This window comes from Bacillus rossius, chromosome 7 (assembly GCF_032445375.1).
Source record: "Bacillus rossius redtenbacheri isolate Brsri chromosome 7, Brsri_v3, whole genome shotgun sequence".
NCBI lineage: Eukaryota > Metazoa > Arthropoda > Insecta > Phasmatodea > Bacillidae > Bacillus > Bacillus rossius.
Genome location: NC_086335.1, coordinates 72293053 through 72316093, shown reverse-complemented (window position 1 = coordinate 72316093; position 23041 = coordinate 72293053). Strand labels below are relative to the sequence as shown.

General features: G+C 51.0%; 1 protein-coding gene across 1 annotated transcript in view; it reads right to left on the bottom strand.

The window, feature by feature from the left end:
• LOC134534381 (sodium/hydrogen exchanger 3) overlaps positions 1-23041 on the bottom strand; it is a 178924-nt gene that overhangs the window by 8221 nt on the left and 147662 nt on the right. The window contains exon 17 of the mRNA XM_063372841.1: positions 2494-2684. Within this exon, the coding sequence (XP_063228911.1) occupies positions 2494-2684 (191 nt within the window). The remainder of the gene's footprint in view (positions 1-2493; positions 2685-23041) is intronic.

Below are 23041 nucleotides of genomic sequence, written 5' to 3'. Positions count from 1 at the left end.
CAGGTTGCTCACGCCTTGAACCTGAGCTGGCACATCTGCGCGTCGCGCCAGCCTGTCGCGTCACACGCGATAACGATATTCTGCAGCACTGTTAGGCAGATTTCGTGTGCATCAAAAAGAAGCCCAACGTTGGGCGCCACATGATGTCTGCCATCCTGGAACAAGGGAAGTTAAGTTCGGAATAAAGGGGAATGGGGGTTCAAGCGCGAGCCGATGTTATAACTAGCATAACAACTGTGCACCAGCACACAGCAGGATGAGCATGAGACTTCTCAGAGCGACTCGTGCACAACGGACCTAGCCCTGGCTCAAAGCCTCCAGTACGCCGCTCACTCGGAAACTTAACACACGTTTTATTGAGGAAACAAGAACTTAACCTGCACCTCGCTACTGCCCCTTACAATCACAAACAGTACCAAATATTTATATTAAGTCAATACATCGAGGCCGGTCAGTTAATATGCACTACTAGCAATCTACCATTGGGGAGTGTCCGGGCAACGACCTGTCCACCGCGCGGGCTAAAAGCCAACTCTGTGAAGCGCGCTGGCCCTACTACTCCTGCACGCTCATCTCGCATGCAAACACAAAAAACATGAAAACTGGGCAGCGTAAATATTTATACAAAACTAAGGAGCCATGAAATACTAACATTATACCTAAAACTGAGTACATACAAACTTGAATAACTAAAAACTAATTCTAATTATGTGACACAATTAAAAGCAGAACATGTTCACTGCTTCCAATCTTACACTATCTTGCACTATACACGTTTGTGTTGAGTGGTGACGTTCCGCAGCGATCTCAAAGGTACAGAGGGAAATGAAGTTGCACATCATATTTAACATTGCTGTAAAGATACATTTACGTTAAAACACGATTTTTATTATCATTATCTGTTTTCTATAAAACTAGTAGAATTTTTATAACGAGGAATGATATAGGTACCTAGTGTTGAAAAACACCATTTTCATACTATTAGGATTTCATTTACAAAAATGCCATCACACTGGACATTAAAAAAATAAATACCAAAACAATAATGGCATCACCTGTGGGTTGTGGTTAGAATCCTGGAGTGGGCCTAGTGGCTGCTGGCTCGCTTTAAGAGAGAAAATGCACGAGGCGCGGCCACCAGCCTAGCTAACTTCAACCACTGAGTTGTAATCGTGGGTTGTCAGCTGTAACTAGGGTTACCAGACGTCCGGCAAAAGGAGGACATGTCCTCCTTTTTATGTATTTTTTGCGTCCGGCCGGATTTTCCTTAATGCTCCAAAATGTCCGGCTTTTTTATAAAGTGAGATAATTCCTGCAGTTACACTCTGAGTAAAGCGCGCGGTGCGCACTAATGCGCTGTCCGCAGAGTCACCTCACTAGTAAGTAGTTCAATGACAGCTTGACAGGTAGCAGCACATGCAGAAGCACGTGTTTTTAATATGCTGTATATGCGTAGTTTGTTTGATTATTTATACTGAAACTGTATTAAATGCCATAACATTGTAAATTATCGTACTCCATTGTAATTAATTCATGGCTTTTTAAGAAAATATATTGTCCTCCTTTTTAGTGAAATGTCCTCCTTTTTTATTATCAGTGTCTGGTAACCCTGGCTGTAACGCAGTCCACTAGGTCCGTGGCTGAAGCTACATACAAGCAATTATCTGTTATAATGCTGAACTCCTTAATCAATGGAGACGACTGATTCGTACATGATATTACCATGGTCAGACTATGAAGAAACGTACACGAATTTACCTTAATATGTTGTTTTATTACAAGAGCACACTAGTATCTACATTACATGGTGATACATTAGGGGCATACTAAATAATTGTTGACTATGCTTATATTATACATATAGTCCTAGCAGCATTCCTTTGGTGAAATATCACTTGCTGAGATCGGCTAGTGCCCTAAGTTTGTAAAGTTAACTAAGTGACTCGACATTAGTAAATGAAAAATACTTTGCTGATCCTGGCAGATGTATGCATGGGTGTATTAACTTAAACTTGTTCGTCTTGGAGTCGTCCAGATTATATACACGGGATGATTACACTAAACTCAGAGGTACATTATTTGTGTGTACACACGAGGTTTCGCATTTGCCTGGGGTCGCCTTGGGGGCGGATGATTTCCACCAGCGGGGGTCGCTACTGGCAGGGTGGCGACCAAGTTCTCCTTACACAAGTCCTGCCATCAATTACTGGATTATTAAGTGCAAATATATATACATATACTACTTGCTTACCTTATGCTAATAACACTATTAAATGCATATGCATATGAAAGAAAAAATTAAAGAAATATGTTCAAGCAGAATTGAATACTCTGCTGTGACAGTCAGATTTATCCCAACGAGTAGAGGCTGAGACATCACGGGGAAAATTTACATCTTAACGAATTTAAGTTTCCTGTATTGATGTAGGGAAGTCTACCACCACACACGTGAACCCAGACTCGTGCTGATGTAATGCGCAACAGGGAGGTTACCGCCAGCGAGGTGGGCGCGTCCTGCGAGCTGTCCTCGATGAGCAGCACGGAGGTCGGGGCTCGGGGGGACTCCACGCAGCTCTGGTGCAGGGAAGTCTCGGACGAGCTGCCGTGAGAGTCGTGGCCCGAGCCACAGCTCTCTCTTCTGAACAGGCCGATCACAGACGCCACCTTGGGCGTCTCGATGCCTCCTGCCAGCACATGCCTCAAGTCTACTTCAAACTTACATTCACATATATATGACTGTGTTCGAATTATTTTTATTTCATTTAAATGGGTTTGTAAAACAAATGATATGTTCGTTTTTAAAATTTGTTTGCACCAGGTATAATAACTAAATGAAAAACAATGGATGTAAAAAAAATTTAAAATAGCTCTTATAGTTAAATTTTTATGATGTTATTACATGGAATACACTCGCAAATAACTGCAGAAGTCCATAATACATACAGATCAGATCAATATGTCTCGTTTTCCTTAATCCATTCATGGTGCCAGTAAATAAAAGGTAAAGATTCAGTATCTAATGTCTTGTTAAAAATTTTATGTTTTACTCGTTTATTATTTTATTTGCTTATGCATGCATCTATAGAAAAAGAAAGCTCAATATAATCAAATATTTTTAATAAATGTAATTCTTAAAACTTGAAATGAAAAAGATCAATAGTCAAGACATTTAGACCATGAACAAATTATGTTATATGAATTGAAAAGAATAAATTTAAATTAAACAAATAGCAAAACCGAGTCGCCTAGTTAATCAAATACCGTTTAATCAAAAAATTACCCCTTAAAATAATGAATAATAAATTATTTTTCAATATTACACAGGAAGTGACCAAATCTATTATATGATACAGGCGTATTTGCAATGTTACGCAGAAAGTGTTTAATATAATTCAGGCAAGTTACTATTAATTCACTTCCGTCGGACTCATTTCAGGGGAGGAAAACTAAACAGTTATTACAGTCTAACTATTCTACGACTAAAGCAGTGAGGGCGATGGCCAGTAGTACCAATGTTACTGAGGAATGTTGCTGTAGGCCAGGTACTCCTTGTTGGAACACCAGGCAGGAAACTCACTCTGCTTCACCGGACAAGTGCTCTGACCCCTACAGCCCTGTCACTAGGGTAGAGTGTTCCAGGTCTAGCTATGCTATGACTAAAGCAGTGAGGGTGATGGCCAGTAGTACCAATGTTACCGAGGAATGTTGCTGTAGGCCAGGTACTCCTTGTTGGAACACCAGGCAGGAAACTCACTCTGCTTCACCGGACAAGTGCTCTGACCCCTACAGCCCTGTCACTAGGGTAGAGTGTTCCAGGTATAGCTATGCTATGACTAAAGCAGTGAGGGTGATGGCCAGTAGTACCAATGTTACCGAGGAATGTTGCTGTAGGCCAGGTACTCCTTGTTGGAACACCAGGCAGGGAACTCACTCTGCTTCACCGGACAAGTGCTCTGACCCCTACAGCCCTGTCACTAGGGTAGAGTGTTCCAGGTCTAGCTATGCTATGACTAAAGCAGTGAGGGTGATGGCCAGTAGTACCAATGTTACCGAGGAATGTTGCTGTAGGCCAGGTACTCCTTGTTGGAACACCAGGCAGGGAACTCACTCTGCTTCACCGGACAAGTGCTCTGACCCCTACAGCCCTGTCACTAGGGTAGAGTGTTCCAGGTCTAGCTATGCTATGACTAAAGCAGTGAGGGTGATGGCCAGTAGTACCAATGTTACCGAGGAATGTTGCTGTAGGACAGGTACTCCTTGTTGGAACACCAGGCAGGGAACTCACTCTGCTTCACCGGACAAGTGCTCTGACCCCTACAGCCCTGTCACTAGGGTAGAGTGTTCCAGGTCTAGCTATGCTATGACTAAAGCAGTGAGGGTGATGGCCAGTAGTACCAATGTTACCGAGGAATGTTGCTGTAGGCCAGGTACTCCTTGTTGGAACACCAGGCAGGGAACTCACTCTGCTTCACCGGACAAGTGCTCTGACCCCTACAGCCCTGTCACTAGGGTAGAGTGTTCCAGGTCTAGCTATGCTATGACTAAAGCAGTGAGGGTGAAGGCCAGTAGTACCAATGTTACCGAGGAATGTTGCTGAGGGCGAGCTGTAGGCCAGGTACTCCTTGTTGGAACACCAGGCAGGGAACTCACTCTGCTTCACCGGACAAGTGCTCTGACCCCTACAGCCCTGTCACTAGGGTAGAGTGTTCCAGGTCTAGCTATGCTATGACTAAAGCAGTGAGGGTGATGGCCAGTAGTACCAATGTTACCGAGGAATGTTGCTGAGGGCGAGCTGTAGGCCAGGTACTCCTTGTTGGAACACCAGGCAGGGAACTCACTCTGCTTCACCGGACAAGTGCTCTGACCCCTACAGCCCTGTCACTAGGGTAGAGTGTTCCAGGTCTAGCTATGCTATGACTAAAGCAGTGAGGGTGATGGCCAGTAGTACCAATGTTACCGAGGAATGTTGCTGTAGGCCAGGTACTCCTTGTTGGAACACCAGGCAGGGAACTCACTCTGCTTCACCGGACAAGTGCTCTGACCCCTACAGCCCTGTCACTAGGGTAGAGTGTTCCAGGTATAGCTATGCTATGACTAAAGCAGTGAGGGTGATGGCCAGTAGTACCAATGTTACCGAGGAATGTTGCTGTAGGCCAGGTACTCCTTGTTGGAACACCAGGCAGGGAACTCACTCTGCTTCACCGGACAAGTGCTCTGACCCCTACAGCCCTGTCACTAGGGTAGAGTGTTCCAGGTCTAGCTATGCTATGACTAAAGCAGTGAGGGTGATGGCCAGTAGTACCAATGTTACCGAGGAATGTTGCTGTAGGCCAGGTACTCCTTGTTGGAACACCAGGCAGGGAACTCACTCTGCTTCACCGGACAAGTGCTCTGACCCCTACAGCCCTGTCACTAGGGTAGAGTGTTCCAGGTCTAGCTATGCTATGACTAAAGCAGTGAGGGTGATGGCCAGTAGTACCAATGTTACCGAGGAATGTTGCTGTAGGACAGGTACTCCTTGTTGGAACACCAGGCAGGGAACTCACTCTGCTTCACCGGACAAGTGCTCTGACCCCTACAGCCCTGTCACTAGGGTAGAGTGTTCCAGGTCTAGCTATGCTATGACTAAAGCAGTGAGGGTGATGGCCAGTAGTACCAATGTTACCGAGGAATGTTGCTGTAGGCCAGGTACTCCTTGTTGGAACACCAGGCAGGGAACTCACTCTGCTTCACCGGACAAGTGCTCTGACCCCTACAGCCCTGTCACTAGGGTAGAGTGTTCCAGGTCTAGCTATGCTATGACTAAAGCAGTGAGGGTGATGGCCAGTAGTACCAATGTTACCGAGGAATGTTGCTGAGGGCGAGCTGTAGGCCAGGTACTCCTTGTTGGAACACCAGGCAGGGAACTCACTCTGCTTCACCGGACAAGTGCTCTGACCCCTACAGCCCTGTCACTAGGGTAGAGTGTTCCAGGTCTAGCTATGCTATGACTAAAGCAGTGAGGGTGATGGCCAGTAGTACCAATGTTACCGAGGAATGTTGCTGAGGGCGAGCTGTAGGCCAGGTACTCCTTGTTGGAACACCAGGCAGGGAACTCACTCTGCTTCACCGGACAAGTGCTCTGACCCCTACAGCCCTGTCACTAGGGTAGAGTGTTCCAGGTCTAGCTATGCTATGACTAAAGCAGTGAGGGTGATGGCCAGTAGTACCAATGTTACCGAGGAATGTTGCTGTAGGCCAGGTACTCCTTGTTGGAACACCAGGCAGGGAACTCACTCTGCTTCACCGGACAAGTGCTCTGACCCCTACAGCCCTGTCACTAGGGTAGAGTGTTCCAGGTATAGCTATGCTATGACTAAAGCAGTGAGGGTGATGGCCAGTAGTACCAATGTTACCGAGAAATGTTGCTGAGGGCGAGCTGTAGGCCAGGTACTCCTTGTTGGAACACCAGGCAGGGAACTCACTCTGCTTCACCGGACAAGTGCTCTGACCCCTACAGCCCTGTCACTAGGGAAGAGTGTTCCAGGTCTAGCTATGCTATGACTAAAGCAGTGAGGGTGATGGCCAGTAGTACCAATGTTACCGAGGAATGTTGCTGAGGGCGAGCTGTAGGCCAGGTACTCCTTGTTGGAACACCAGGCAGGGAACTCACTTTGCTTCACCGGACAAGTGCTCTGACCCCTACAGCCCTGTCACTAGGGTAGAGTGTTCCAGGTCTAGCTATGCTATGACTAAAGCAGTGAGGGTGATGGCCAGTAGTACCAATGTTACCGAGGAATGTTGCTGAGGGCGAGCTGTAGGCCAGGTACTCCTTGTTGGAACACCAGGCAGGGAACTCACTCTGCTTCACCGGACAAGTGCTCTGACCCCTACAGCCCTGTCACTAGGGTAGAGTGTTCCAGGTCTAGCTATGCTATGACTAAAGCAGTGAGGGTGATGGCCAGTAGTACCAATGTTACCGAGGAATGTTGCTGTAGGCCAGGTACTCCTTGTTGGAACACCAGGCAGGGAACTCACTCTGCTTCACCGGACAAGTGCTCTGACCCCTACAGCCCTGTCACTAGGGTAGAGTGTTCCAGGTCTAGCTATGCTACGTATAAACCAGTGAGGGTGATGGCCAGTAGTACCAATGTTACCGAGGAATGTTGCTGAGGGCGAGCTGTAGGCCAGGTACTCCTTGTTGGAACACCAGGCAGGGAACTCACTCTGCTTCACCGGACAAGTGCTCTGACCCCTACAGCCCTGTCACTAGGGTAGAGTGTTCCAGGTCTAGCTATGCTACGACTAAAGCAGTAAGGGTGATAGCCAGTAGTACCAATGTTACCGAGGAATGTTGCTGAGGGCGAGCTGTAGGCCAGGTACTCCTTGTTGGAACACCAGGCAGGGAACTCACTCTGCTTCACCGGACAAGTGCTCTGACCCCTACAGCCCTGTCACTAGGGTAGAGTGTTCCAGGTCTAGCTATGCTATGACTAAAGCAGTGAGGGTGATGGCCAGTAGTACCAATGTTACCGAGGAATGTTGCTGTAGGCCAGGTACTCCTTGTTGGAACACCAGGCAGGGAACTCACTCTGCCTCACCGGACAAGTGCTCTGACCCCTACAGCCCTGTCACTAGGGTAGAGTGTTCCAGGTCTAGCTATGCTATGACTAAAGCAGTGAGGGTGATGGCCAGTAGTACCAATGTTACCGAGGAATGTTGCTGTAGGCCAGGTACTCCTTGTTGGAACACCAGGCAGGGAACTCACTCTGCTTCACCGGACAAGTGCTCTGACCCCTACAGCCCTGTCACTAGGGTAGAGTGTTCCAGGTCTAGCTATGCTATGACTAAAGCAGTGAGGGTGATGGCCAGTAGTACCAATGTTACCGAGGAATGTTGCTGTAGGCCAGGTACTCCTTGTTGGAACACCAGGCAGGGAACTCACTCTGCTTCACCGGACAAGTGCTCTGACCCCTACAGCCCTGTCACTAGGGTAGAGTGTTCCAGGTCTAGCTATGCTACGACTAAAGCAGTGAGGGTGATGGCCAGTAGTACCAATGTTACCGAGGAATGTTGCTGAGGGCGAGCTGTAGGCCAGGTACTCCTTGTTGGAACACCAGGCAGGGAACTCACTCTGCTTCACCGGACAAGTGCTCTGACCCCTACAGCCCTGTCACTAGGGTAGAGTGTTCCAGGTCTAGCTATGCTATGACTAAAGCAGTGAGGGTGATGGCCAGTAGTACCAATGTTACCGAGGAATGTTGCTGTAGGCCAGGTACTCCTTGTTGGAACACCAGGCAGGGAACTCACTCTGCTTCACCGGACAAGTGCTCTGACCCCTACAGCCCTGTCACTAGGGTAGAGTGTTCCAGGTCTAGCTATGCTATGACTAAAGCAGTGAGGGTGATAACCAGTAGTACCAATGTTACCGAGGAATGTTGCTGAGGGCGAGCTGTAGGCCAGGTACTCCTTGTTGGAACACCAGGAAGTGAACTCACTCTGCTTCACCGGACAAGTGCTCTGACCCCTACAGCCCTGTCACTAGGGTAGAGTGTTCCAGGTCTAGCTATGCTATGACTAAAGCAGTGAGGGTGATGGCCAGTAGTACCAATGTTACCGAGGAATGTTGCTGTAGGCCAGGTACTCCTTGTTGGAACACCAGGCAGGGAACTCACTCTGCTTCACCGGACAAGTGCTCTGACCCCTACAGCCCTGTCACTAGGGTAGAGTGTTCCAGGTCTAGCTATGCTACGACTAAAGCAGTGAGGGTGATGGCCAGTAGTACCAATGTTACCGAGGAATGTTGCTGAGGGCGAGCTGTAGGCCAGGTACTCCTTGTTGGAACACCAGGCAGGGAACTCACTCTGCTTCACCGGACAAGTGCTCTGACCCCTACAGCCCTGTCACTAGGGTAGAGTGTTCCAGGTCTAGCTATGCTACGACTAAAGCAGTGAGGGTGATGGCCAGTAGTACCAATGTTACCAAGGAATGTTGCTGAGGGCGAGCTGTAGGCCAGGTACTCCTTGTTGGAACACCAGGCAGGGAACTCACTCTGCTTCACCGGACAAGTGCTCTGACCCCTACAGCCCTGTCACTAGGGTAGAGTGTTCCAGGTCTAGCTATGCTATGACTAAAGCAGTGAGGGTGATGGCCAGTAGTACCAATGTTACCGAGGAATGTTGCTGTAGGCCAGGTACTCCTTGTTGGAACACCAGGCAGGGAACTCACTCTGCTTCACCGGACAAGTGCTCTGACCCCTAGAGCCCTGTCACTAGGGTAGAGTGTTCCAGGTCTAGCTATGCTATGACTAAAGCAGTGAGGGTGATGGCCAGTAGTACTAATGTTACCGAGGAATGTTGCTGAGGGCGAGCTGTAGGCCAGGTACTCCTTGTTGGAACACCAGGCAGGGAACTCACTCTGCTTCACCGGACAAGTGCTCTGACCCCTACAGCCCTGTCACTAGGGTAGAGTGTTCCAGGTCTAGCTATGCTATGACTAAAGCAGTGAGGGTGATGGCCAGTAGTACCAATGTTACCGAGGAATGTTGCTGAGGGCGAGCTGTAGGCCAGGTACTCCTTGTTGGAACACCAGGCAGGGAACTCACTCTGCTTCACCGGACAAGTGCTCTGACCCCTAAAGCCCTGTCACTAGGGTAGAGTGTTCCAGGTCTAGCTATGCTACGACTAAAGCAGTGAGGGTGATGGCCAGTAGTACCAATGTTACCGAGGAATGTTGCCGAGGGTGAGCTGTAGGCCAGGTACTCCTTGTTAGAACACCAGGCAGGGAACTCACTCTGCTTCACCAGACAAGTGCTCTGACCCCTACAGCCCTGTCACTAGGGTAGAGTGTTCCAGGTCTAGCTATGCTATGACTAAAGCAGTGAGGGTGATGGCCAGTAGTACCAATGTTACCGAGGAATGTTGCTGAGGGCGAGCTGTAGGCCAGGTACTCCTTGTTGGAACACCAGGCAGGGAACTCACTCTGCTTCACCGGACAAGTGCTCTGACCCCTACAGCCCTGTCACTAGGGTAGAGTGTTCCAGGTCTAGCTATGCTATGATAAAGCAGTGAGGGTGATGGCCAGTAGTACCAATGTTACCGAGGAATGTTGCTGTAGGCCAGGTACTCCTTGTTGGAACACCAGGCAGGAAACTCACTCTGCTTCACCGGACAAGTGCTCTGACCCCTACAGCCCTGTAACTAGGGTAGAGTGTTCCAGGTATAGCTATGCTATGACTAAAGCAGTGAGGGTGATGGCCAGTAGTACCAATGTTACCGAGGAATGTTGCTGTAGGCCAGGTACTCCTTGTTGGAACACCAGGCAGGGAACTCACTCTGCTTCACCGGACAAGTGCTCTGACCCCTACAGCCCTGTCACTAGGGTAGAGTGTTCCAGGTCTAGCTATGCTATGACTAAAGCAGTGAGGGTGATGGCCAGTAGTACCAATGTTACCGAGGAATGTTGCTGTAGGCCAGGTACTCCTTGTTGGAACACCAGGCAGGGAACTCACTCTGCTTCACCGGACAAGTGCTCTGACCCCTACAGCCCTGTCACTAGGGTAGAGTGTTCCAGGTCTAGCTATGCTATGACTAAAGCAGTGAGGGTGATGGCCAGTAGTACCAATGTTACCGAGGAATGTTGCTGTAGGCCAGGTACTCCTTGTTGGAACACCAGGCAGGGAACTCACTCTGCTTCACCGGACAAGTGCTCTGACCCCTACAGCCCTGTCACTAGGGTAGAGTGTTCCAGGTCTAGCTATGCTATGACTAAAGCAGTGAGGGTGATGGCCAGTAGTACCAATGTTACCGAGGAATGTTGCTGTAGGCCAGGTACTCCTTGTTGGAACACCAGGCAGGGAACTCACTCTGCTTCACCGGACAAGTGCTCTGACCCCTACAGCCCTGTCACTAGGGTAGAGTGTTCCAGGTCTAGCTATGCTATGACTAAAGCAGTGAGGGTGATGGCCAGTAGTACCAATGTTACCGAGGAATGTTGCTGAGGGCGAGCTGTAGGCCAGGTACTCCTTGTTGGAACACCAGGCAGGGAACTCACTCTGCTTCACCGGACAAGTGCTCTGACCCCTACAGCCCTGTCACTAGGGTAGAGTGTTCCAGGTCTAGCTATGCTATGACTAAAGCAGTGAGGGTGATGGCCAGTAGTACCAATGTTACCGAGGAATGTTGCTGAGGGCGAGCTGTAGGCCAGGTACTCCTTGTTGGAACACCAGGCAGGGAACTCACTCTGCTTCACCGGACAAGTGCTCTGACCCTACAGCCCTGTCACTAGGGTAGAGTGTTCCAGGTCTAGCTATGCTATGACTAAAGCAGTGAGGGTGATGGCCAGTAGTACCAATGTTACCGAGGAATGTTGCTGTAGGCCAGGTACTCCTTGTTGGAACACCAGGCAGGGAACTCACTCTGCTTCACCGGACAAGTTCTCTGACCCCTACAGCCCTGTCACTAGGGTAGAGTGTTCCAGGTCTAGCTATGCTATGACTAAAGCAGTGAGGGTGATGGCCAGTAGTACCAATGTTACCGAGGAATGTTGCTGAGGGCGAGCTGTAGGCCAGGTACTCCTTGTTGGAACACCAGGCAGGGAACTCACTCTGCTTCACCGGACAAGTGCTCTGACCCCTACAGCCCTGTCACTAGGGTAGAGTGTTCCAGGTCTAGCTATGCTATGACTAAAGCAGTGAGGGTGATGGCCAGTAGTACCAATGTTACCGAGGAATGTTGCTGAGGGCGAGCTGTAGGCCAGGTACTCCTTGTTGGAACACCAGGCAGGGAACTCACTCTGCTTCACCGGACAAGTGCTCTGACCCCTACAGCCCTGTCACTAGGGTAGAGTGTTCCAGGTCTAGCTATGCTATGACTAAAGCAGTGAGGGTGATGGCCAGTAGTACCAATGTTACCGAGGAATGTTGCTGAGGGCGAGCTATAGGCCATGTACTCCTTGTTGGAACACCAGGCAGGGAACTCACTCTGCTTCACCGGACAAGTGCTCTGACCCCTACAGCCCTGTCACTAGGGTAGAGTGTTCCAGGTCTAGCTATGCTATGACTAAAGCAGTGAGGGTGATGGCCAGTAGTACCAATGTTACCGAGGAATGTTGCTGTAGGCCAGGTACTCCTTGTTGGAACACCAGGCAGGGAACTCACTCTGCTTCACCGGACAAGTGCTCTGACCCCTACAGCCCTGTCACTTGGGTAGAGTGTTCCAGGTCTAGCTATGCTACGTATAAACCAGTGAGGGTGATGGCCAGTAGTACCAATGTTACCGAGGAATGTTGCTGAGGGCGAGCTGTAGGCCAGGTACTCCTTGTTGGAACACCAGGCAGGGAACTCACTCTGCTTCACCGGACAAGTGCTCTGACCCCTACAGCCCTGTCACTAGGGTAGAGTGTTCCAGGTCTAGCTATGCTACGACTAAAGCAGTAAGGGTGATGGCCAGTAGTACCAATGTTACCGAGGAATGTTGCTGAGGGCGAGCTGTAGGCCAGGTACTCCTTGTTGGAACACCAGGCAGGGAACTCACTCTGCTTCACCGGACAAGTGCTCTGACCCCTACACCCCTGTCACTAGGGTAGAGTGTTCCAGGTCTAGCTATGCTATGACTAAAGCAGTGAGGGTGATGGCCAGTAGTACCAATGTTACCGTGAATGTTGCTGTAGGCCAGGTACTCCTTGTTGGAACACCAGGCAGGGAACTCACTCTGCTTCACCGGACAAGTGCTCTGACCCCTACAGCCCTTTCACTAGGGTAGAGTGTTCCAGGTCTAGCTATGCTATGACTAAAGCAGTGAGGGTGATGGCCAGTAGTACCAATGTTACCGAGGAATGTTGCTGTAGGCCAGGTACTCCTTGTTGGAACACCAGGCAGGGAACTCACTCTGCTTCACCGGACAAGTGCTCTGACCCCTACAGCCCTGTCACTAGGGTAGAGTGTTCCAGGTCTAGCTATACTATGACTAAAGCAGTGAGGGTGATGGCCAGTAGTACCAATGTTACCGAGGAATGTTGCTGTAGGCCAGGTACTCCTTGTTGGAACACCAGGCAGGGAACTCACTCTGCTTCACCGGACAAGTGCTCTGACCCCTACAGCCCTGTCACTAGGGTAGAGTGTTCCAGGTCTAGCTATGCTATGACTAAAGCAGTGAGGGTGATGGCCAGTAGTACCAATGTTACCGAGGAATGTTGCTGTAGGCCAGGTACTCCTTGTTGGAACACCATGCAGGGAACTCACTCTGCTTCACCGGACAAGTGCTCTGACCCCTACAGCCCTGTCACTAGGGTAGAGTGTTCCAGGTCTAGCTATGATATGACTAAAGCAGTGAGGGTGATGGCCAGTAGTACCAATGTTACCGAGGAATGTTGCTGTAGGCCAGGTACTCCTTGTTGGAACACCAGGCAGGGAACTCACTCTGCTTCACCGGACAAGTGCTCTGACCCCTACAGCCCTGTCACTAGGGTAGAGTGTTCCAGGTCTAGCTATGCTACGACTAAAGCAGTGAGGGTGATGGCCAGTAGTACCAATGTTACCGAGGAATGTTGCTGAGGGCGAGCTGTAGGCCAGGTACTCCTTGTTGGAACACCAGGCAGGGAACTCACTCTGCTTCACCGGACAAGTGCTCTGACCCCTACAGCCCTGTCACTAGGGTAGAGTGTTCCAGGTCTAGCTATGCTACGACTAAAGCAGTGAGGGTGATGGCCAGTAGTACCAATGTTACCGAGGAATGTTGCTGAGGGCGAGCTGTAGGCCAGGTACTCCTTGTTGGAACACCAGGCAGGGAACTCACTCTGCTTCACCGGACAAGTGCTCTGACCCCTACAGCCATGTCACTAGGGTAGAGTGTTCCAGGTCTAGCTATGCTACGACTAAAGCAGTGAGGGTGATGGCCAGTAGTACCAATGTTACCGAGGAATGTTGCTGAGGGCGAGCTGTAGGCCAGGTACTCCTTGTTGGAACACCAGGCAGGGAATTCACTCTGCTTCACCGGACAAGTGCTCTGACCCCTACAGCCCTGTCACTAGGGTAGAGTGTTCCAGGTCTAGCTATGCTATGACTAAAGCAGTGAGGGTGATGGCCAGTAGTACCAATGTTACCGAGGAATGTTGCTGTAGGCCAGGTACTCCTTGTTGGAACACCAGGCAGGGAACTCACTCTGCTTCACCGGACAAGTGCTCTGACCCCTACAGCCCTGTCACTAGGGTAGAGTGTTCCAGGTCTAGCTATGCTATGACTAAAGCAGTGAGGGTGATGGCCAGTAGTACCAATGTTACCGAGGAATGTTGCTGTAGGCCAGGTACTCCTTGTTGGAACACCAGGCAGGGAACTCACTCTGCTTCACCGGACAAGTGCTCTGACCCCTACAGCCCTGTCACTAGGGTAGAGTGTTCCAGGTCTAGCTATACTATGACTAAAGCAGTGAGGGTGATGGCCAGTAGTACCAATGTTACCGAGGAATGTTGCTGTAGGCCAGGTACTCCTTGTTGGAACACCAGGCAGGGAACTCACTCTGCTTCACCGGACAAGTGCTCTGACCCCTACAGCCCTGTCACTAGGGTAGAGTGTTCCAGGTCTAGCTATGCTATGACTAAAGCAGTGAGGGTGATGGCCAGTAGTACCAATGTTACCGAGGAATGTTGCTGTAGGCCAGGTACTCCTTGTTGGAACACCATGCAGGGAACTCACTCTGCTTCACCGGACAAGTGCTCTGACCCCTACAGCCCTGTCACTAGGGTAGAGTGTTCCAGGTCTAGCTATGATATGACTAAAGCAGTGAGGGTGATGGCCAGTAGTACCAATGTTACCGAGGAATGTTGCTGTAGGCCAGGTACTCCTTGTTGGAACACCAGGCAGGGAACTCACTCTGCTTCACCGGACAAGTGCTCTGACCCCTACAGCCCTGTCACTAGGGTAGAGTGTTCCAGGTCTAGCTATGCTACGACTAAAGCAGTGAGGGTGATGGCCAGTAGTACCAATGTTACCGAGAAATGTTGCTGAGGGCGAGCTGTAGGCCAGGTACTCCTTGTTGGAACACCAGGCAGGGAACTCACTCCGCTTCACCGGACAAGTGCTCTGACCCCTACAGCCCTGTCACTAGGGTAGAGTGTTCCAGGTCTAGCTATGCTACGACTAAAGCAGTGAGGGTGATGGCCAGTAGTACCAATGTTACCGAGGAATGTTGCTGAGGGCGAGCTGTAGGCCAGGTACTCCTTGTTGGAACACCAGGCAGGGAACTCACTCTGCTTCACCGGACAAGTGCTCTGACCCCTACAGCCCTGTCACTAGGGTAGAGTGTTCCAGGTCTAGCTATGCTACGACTAAAGCAGTGAGGGTGATGGCCAGTAGTACCAATGTTACCGAGGAATGTTGCTGAGGGCGAGCTGTAGGCCAGGTACTCCTTGTTGGAACACCAGGCAGGGAATTCACTCTGCTTCACCGGACAAGTGCTCTGACCCCTACAGCCCTGTCACTAGGGTAGAGTGTTCCAGGTCTAGCTATGCTATGACTAAAGCAGTGAGGGTGATGGCCAGTAGTACCAATGTTACCGAGGAATGTTGCTGAGGGCGAGCTGTAGGCCAGGTACTCCTTGTTGGAACACCAGGCAGGGAACTCACTCTGCTTCACCGGACAAGTGCTCTGACCCCTACAGCCCTGTCACTAGGGTAGAGTGTTCCAGGTCTAGCTATGCTATGACTAAAGCAGTGAGGGTGATGGCCAGTAGTACCAATGTTACAGAGGAATGTTGCTGTAGGCCAGGTACTCCTTGTTGGAACACCAGGCAGGGAACTCACTCTGCTTCACCGGACAAGTGCTCTGACCCCTACAGCCCTGTCACTAGGGTAGAGTGTTCCAGGTCTAGCTATGCTACGACTAAAGCAGTGAGGGTGATGGCCAGTAGTACCAATGTTACCGAGGAATGTTGCTGAGGGCGAGCTGTAGGCCAGGTACTCCTTGTTGGAACACCAGGCAGGGAACTCACTCTGCTTCACCGGACAAGTGCTCTGACCCCTACAGCCCTGTCACTAGGGTAGAGTGTTCCAGGTCTAGCTATGCTACGACTAAAGCAGTGAGGGTGATGGCCAGTAGTACCAATGTTACCGAGGAATGTTGCTGAGGGCGAGCTGTAGGCCAGGTACTCCTTGTTGGAACACCAGGCAGGGAACTCACTCTGCTTCACCGGACAAGTGCTCTGACCCCTACAGCCCTGTCACTAGGGTAGAGTGTTCCAGGTCTAGCTATGCTATGACTAAAGCAGTGAGGGTGATGGCCAGTAGTACCAATGTTACCGAGGAATGTTGCTGTAGGCCAGGTACTCCTTGTTGGAACACCAGGCAGGGAATTCACTCTGCTTCACCGGACAAGTGCTCTGACCCCTACAGCCCTGTCACTAGGGTAGAGTGTTCCAGGTCTAGCTATGCTATGACTAAAGCAGTGAGGGTGATGGCCAGTAGTACCAATGTTACCGAGGAATGTTGCTGAGGGCGAGCTGTAGGCCAGGTACTCCTTGTTGGAACACCAGGCAGGGAACTCACTCTGCTTCACCGGACAAGTGCTCTGACCCCTACAGCCCTGTCACTAGGGTAGAGTGTTCCAGGTCTAGCTATGCTATGACTAAAGCAGTGAGGGTGATGGCCAGTAGTACCAATGTTACCGAGGAATGTTGCTGAGGGCGAGCTGTAGGCCAGGTACTCCTTGTTGGAACACCAGGCAGGGAACTCACTCTGCTTCACCGGACAAGTGCTCTGACCCCTACAGCCCTGTCACTAGGGTAGAGTGTTCAAGGTCTAGCTATGCTACGACTAAAGCAGTGAGGGTGATGGCCAGTAGTACCAATGTTACCGAGGAATGTTGCCGAGGGTGAGCTGTAGGCCAGGTACTCCTTGTTGGAACACCAGGCAGGAAACTCACTCTGCTTCACCGGACAAGTGCTCTGACCCCTACAGCCCTGTCACTAGGGTAGAGTGTTCCAGGTCTAACTATGCTATGACTAAAGCAGTGAGGGTGATGGCCAGTAGTACCAATGTTACCGAGGAATGTTGCTGTAGGCCAGGTACTCCTTGTTGGAACACCAGGCAGGGAACTCACTCTGCTTCACCGGACAAGTGCTCTGACCCCTACAGCCCTGTCACTAGGGTAGAGTGTTCCAGGTCTAGCTATGCTATGACTAAAGCAGTGAGGGTGATGGCCAGTAGTACCAATGTTACCGAGGAATGTTGCTGTAGGCCAGGTACTCCTTGTTGGAACACCAGGCAGGGAACTCACTCTGCTTCACCGGACAAGTGCTCTGACCCCTACAGCCCTGTCACTAGGGTAGAGTGTTCCAGGTCTAGCTATGCTATGACTAAAGCAGTGAGGGTGATGGCCAGTAGTACCAATGTTACCGAGTAAAGGTTGCTGTAGGCCAGGTACTCCTTGTTGGAACACCAGGCAGGGAACTCACTCTGCTTCACCGGACAAGTGCTCTGACCCCTACAGCCCTGTCACTAGGGTAGAGTGTTCCAGGTCTAGCTATACTATGACTAAAGCAGTGAGGGTGATGGCCAGTAGTACCAATGTTACCGAGGAATGTTGCTGAGGGCGAGCTGTAGGCCAGGTACTCCTTGTTGGAACACCAGGCAGGGAACTCACTCTGCTTCACCGGACAAGTGCTCTGACCCCTACAGCCCTGTCACTAGGGTAGAGTGTTCCAGGTCTAGCTATGCTATGACTAAAGCAGTGAGGGTGATGGCCAGTAGTACCAATGTTACCGAGGAATGTTGCTGTAGGCCAGGTACTCCTTGTTGGAACACCAGGCAGATAACTCACTCTGCTTCACCGGACAAGTGCTCTGACCCCTACAGCCCTGTCACTAGGGTAGAGTGTTCCAGGTCTAGCTATGCTACGACTAAGGCAGTGAGGGTGATGGCCAGTAGTACCAATGTTACCGAGGAATGTTGCTGAGGGCGAGCTGTAGGCCAGGTACTCCTTGTTGGAACACCAGGCAGGGAACTCACTCTGCTTCACCGGACAAGTGCTCTGACCCCTACAGCCCTGTCACTAGGGAAGAGTGTTCCAGGTCTAGCTATGCTACGACTAAAGCAGTGAGGGTGATGGCCAGTAGTACCAATGTTACCGAGGAATGTTGCTGAGGGCGAGCTGTAGGCCAGGTACTCCTTGTTGGAACACCAGGCAGGGAACTCACTCTGCTTCACCGGACAAGTTCTCTGACCCCTACAGCCCTGTCACTAGGGTAGAGTGTTCCAGGTCTAGCTATGCTATGACTAAAGCAGCGAGGGTGATGGCCAGTAGTACCAATGTTACCGAGGAATGTTGCTGTAGGCCAGGTACTCCTTGTTGGAACACCAGGCAGGGAACTCACTCTGCTTAACCGGACAAGTGCTCTGACCCCTACAGCCCTGTCACTAGGGTAGAGTGTTCCAGGTCTAGCTATGCTATGACTAAAGCAGTGAGGGTGATGGCCAGTAGTACCAATGTTACCGAGGAATGTTGCTGAGGGCGAGCTGTAGGCCAGGTACTCCTTGTTGGAACACCAGGCAGGGAACTCACTCTGCTTCACCGGACAAGTGCTCTGACCCCTACAGCCCTGTCACTAGGGTAGAGTGTTCCAGGTCTAGCTATGCTATGACTAAAGCAGTGAGGGTGATGGCCAGTAGTACCAATGTTACCGAGGAATGTTGCTGAGGGCGAGCTGTAGGCCAGGTACTCCTTGTTGGAACACCAGGCAGGGAACTCACTCTGCTTCACCGGACAAGTGCTCTGACCCCTACAGCCCTGTCACTAGGGTAGAGTGTTCCAGGTCTAGCTATGCTACGACTAAAGCAGTGAGGGTGATGGCCAGTAGTACCAATGTTACCGAGGAATGTTGCCGAGGGTGAGCTGTAGGCCAGGTACTCCTTGTTGGAACACCAGGCAGGGAACTCACTCTGCTTCACCAGACAAGTGCTCTGACCCCTACAGCCCTGTCACTAGGGTAGAGTGTTCCAGGTCTAGCTATGCTATGACTAAAGCAGTGAGGGTGATGGCCAGTAGTACCAATGTTACCGAGGAATGTTGCTGAGGGCGAGCTGTAGGCCAGGTACTCCTTGTTGGAACACCAGGCAGGGAACTCACTCTGCTTCACCGGACAAGTGCTCTGACCCCTACAGCCCTGTCACTAGGGTAGAGTGTTCCAGGTCTAGCTATGCTATGACTAAAGCAGTGAGGGTGATGGCCAGTAGTACCAATGTTACCGAGGAATGTTGCTGTAGGCCAGGTACTCCTTGTTGGAACACCAGGCAGGAAACTCACTCTGCTTCACCGGACAAGTGCTCTGACCCCTACAGCCCTGTCACTAGGGTAGAGTGTTCCAGGTATAGCTATGCTATGACTAAAGCAGTGAGGGTGATGGCCAGTAGTACCAATGTTACCGAGGAATGTTGCTGTAGGCCAGGTACTCCTTGTTGGAACACCAGGCAGGGAACTCACTCTGCTTCACCGGACAAGTGCTCTGACCCCTACAGCCCTGTCACTAGGGTAGAGTGTTCCAGGTCTAGCTATGCTATGACTAAAGCAGTGAGGGTGATGGCCAGTAGTACCAATGTTACCGAGGTATGTTGCTGTAGGCCAGGTACTCCTTGTTGGAACACCAGGCAGGGAACTCACTCTGCTTCACCGGACAAGTGCTCTGACCCCTACAGCCCTGTCACTAGGGTAGAGTGTTCCAGGTCTAGCTATGCTATGACTAAAGCAGTGAGGGTGATGGCCAGTAGTACCAATGTTACCGAGGAATGTTGCTGTAGGCCAGGTACTCCTTGTTGGAACACCAGGCAGGGAACTCACACTGCTTCACCGGACAATTGCTCTGACCCCTACAGCCCTGTCACTAGGGTAGAGTGTTCCAGGTCTAGCTATGCTATGACTAAAGCAGTGAGGGTGATGGCCAGTAGTACCAATGTTACCGAGGAATGTTGCTGTAGGCCAGGTACTCCTTGTTGGAACACCAGGCAGGGAACTCACTCTGCTTCACCGGACAAGTGCTCTGACCCCTACAGCCCTGTCACTAGGGTAGAGTGTTCCAGGTCTAGCTATGCTATGACTAAAGCAGTGAGGGTGATGGCCAGTAGTACCAATGTTACCGAGGAATGTTGCTGAGGGCGAGCTGTAGGCCAGGTACTCCTTGTTGGAACACCAGGCAGGGAACTCACTCTGCTTCACCGGACAAGTGCTCTGACCCCTACAGCCCTGTCACTAGGGTAGAGTGTTCCAGGTCTAGCTATGCTATGACTAAAGCAGTGAGGGTGATGGCCAGTAGTACCAATGTTACCGAGGAATGTTGCTGAGGGCGAGCTGTAGGCCAGGTACTCCTTGTTGGAACACCAGGCAGGGAACTCACTCTGCTTCACCGGACAAGTGCTCTGACCCCTACAGCCCTGTCACTAGGGTAGAGTGTTCCAGGTCTAGCTATGCTATGACTAAAGCAGTGAGGGTGATGGCCAGTAGTACCAATGTTACCGAGGAATGTTGCTGTAGGCCAGGTACTCCTTGTTGGAACACCAGGCAGGGAACTCACTCTGCTTCACCGGACAAGTGCTCTGACCCCTACAGCCCTGTCACTAGGGTAGAGTGTTCCAGGTCTAGCTATGCTATGACTAAAGCAGTGAGGGTGATGGCCAGTAGTACCAATGTTACCGAGGAATGTTGCTGAGGGCGAGCTGTAGGCCAGGTACTCCTTGTTGGAACACCAGGCAGGGAACTCACTCTGCTTCACCGGACAAGTGCTCTGACCCCTACAGCCCTGTCACTAGGGTAGAGTGTTCCAGGTCTAGCTATGCTATGACTAAAGCAGTGAGGGTGATGGCCAGTAGTACCAATGTTACCGAGGAATGTTGCTGAGGGCGAGCTGTAGGCCAGGTACTCCTTGTTGGAACACCAGGCAGGGAACTCACTCTGCTTCACCGGACAAGTGCTCTGACCCCTACAGCCCTGTCACTAGGGTAGAGTGTTCCAGGTCTAGCTATGCTATGACTAAAGCAGTGAGGGTGATGGCCAGTAGTACCAATGTTACCGAGGAATGTTGCTGAGGGCGAGCTATAGGCCATGTACTCCTTGTTGGAACACCAGGCAGGGAACTCACTCTGCTTCACCGGACAAGTGCTCTGACCCCTACAGCCCTGTCACTAGGGTAGAGTGTTCCAGGTCTAGCTATGCTATGACTAAAGCAGTGAGGGTGATGGCCAGTAGTACCAATGTTACCGAGGAATGTTGCTGTAGGCCAGGTACTCCTTGTTGGAACACCAGGCAGGGAACTCACTCTGCTTCACCGGACAAGTGCTCTGACCCCTACAGCCCTGTCACTAGGGTAGAGTGTTCCAGGTCTAGCTATGCTACGTATAAACCAGTGAGGGTGATGGCCAGTAGTACCAATGTTACCGAGGAATGTTGCTGAGGGCGAGCTGTAGGCCAGGTACTCCTTGTTGGAACACCAGGCAGGGAACTTACTCTGCTTCACCGGACAAGTGCTCTGACCCCTACAGCCCTGTCACTAGGGTAGAGTGTTCCAGGTCTAGCTATGCTACGACTAAAGCAGTGAGGGTGATGGCCAGTAGTACCAATGTTACCGAGGAATGTTGCTGAGGGCGAGCTGTAGGCCAGGTACTCCTTGTTGGAACACCAGGCAGGGAACTCACTCTGCTTCACCGGACAAGTGCTCTGACCCCTACAGCCCTGTCACTAGGGTAGAGTGTTCCAGGTCTAGCTATGCTACGACTAAAGCAGTGAGGGTGATGGCCAGTAGTACCAATGTTACCAAGGAATGTTGCTGAGGGCGAGCTGTAGGCCAGGTACTCCTTGTTGGAACACCAGGCAGGGAACTCACTCTGCTTCACCGGACAAGTGCTCTGACCCCTACAGCCCTGTCACTAGGGTAGAGTGTTCCAGGTCTAGCTATGCTATGACTAAAGCAGTGAGGGTGATGGCCAGTAGTACCAATGTTACCGAGGAATGTTGCTGTAGGCCAGGTACTCCTTGTTGGAACACCAGGCAGGGAACTCACTCTGCTTCACCGGACAAGTGCTCTGACCCCTAGAGCCCTGTCACTAGGGTAGAGTGTTCCAGGTCTAGCTATGCTATGACTAAAGCAGTGAGGGTGATGGCCAGTAGTACTAATGTTACCGAGGAATGTTGCTGAGGGCGAGCTGTAGGCCAGGTACTCCTTGTTGGAACACCAGGCAGGGAACTCACTCTGCTTCACCGGACAAGTGCTCTGACCCCTACAGCCCTGTCACTAGGGTAGAGTGTTCCAGGTCTAGCTATGCTATGACTAAAGCAGTGAGGGTGATGGCCAGTAGTACCAATGTTACCGAGGAATGTTGCTGAGGGCGAGCTGTAGGCCAGGTACTCCTTGTTGGAACACCAGGCAGGGAACTCACTCTGCTTCACCGGACAAGTGCTCTGACCCCTAAAGCCCTGTCACTAGGGTAGAGTGTTCCAGGTCTAGCTATGCTACGACTAAAGCAGTGAGGGTGATGGCCAGTAGTACCAATGTTACCGAGGAATGTTGCCGAGGGTGAGCTGTAGGCCAGGTACTCCTTGTTAGAACACCAGGCAGGGAACTCACTCTGCTTCACCAGACAAGTGCTCTGACCCCTACAGCCCTGTCACTAGGGTAGAGTGTTCCAGGTCTAGCTATGCTATGACTAAAGCAGTGAGGGTGATGGCCAGTAGTACCAATGTTACCGAGGAATGTTGCTGAGGGCGAGCTGTAGGCCAGGTACTCCTTGTTGGAACACCAGGCAGGGAACTCACTCTGCTTCACCGGACAAGTGCTCTGACCCCTACAGCCCTGTCACTAGGGTAGAGTGTTCCAGGTCTAGCTATGCTATGATAAAGCAGTGAGGGTGATGGCCAGTAGTACCAATGTTACCGAGGAATGTTGCTGTAGGCCAGGTACTCCTTGTTGGAACACCAGGCAGGAAACTCACTCTGCTTCACCGGACAAGTGCTCTGACCCCTACAGCCCTGTAACTAGGGTAGAGTGTTCCAGGTATAGCTATGCTATGACTAAAGCAGTGAGGGTGATGG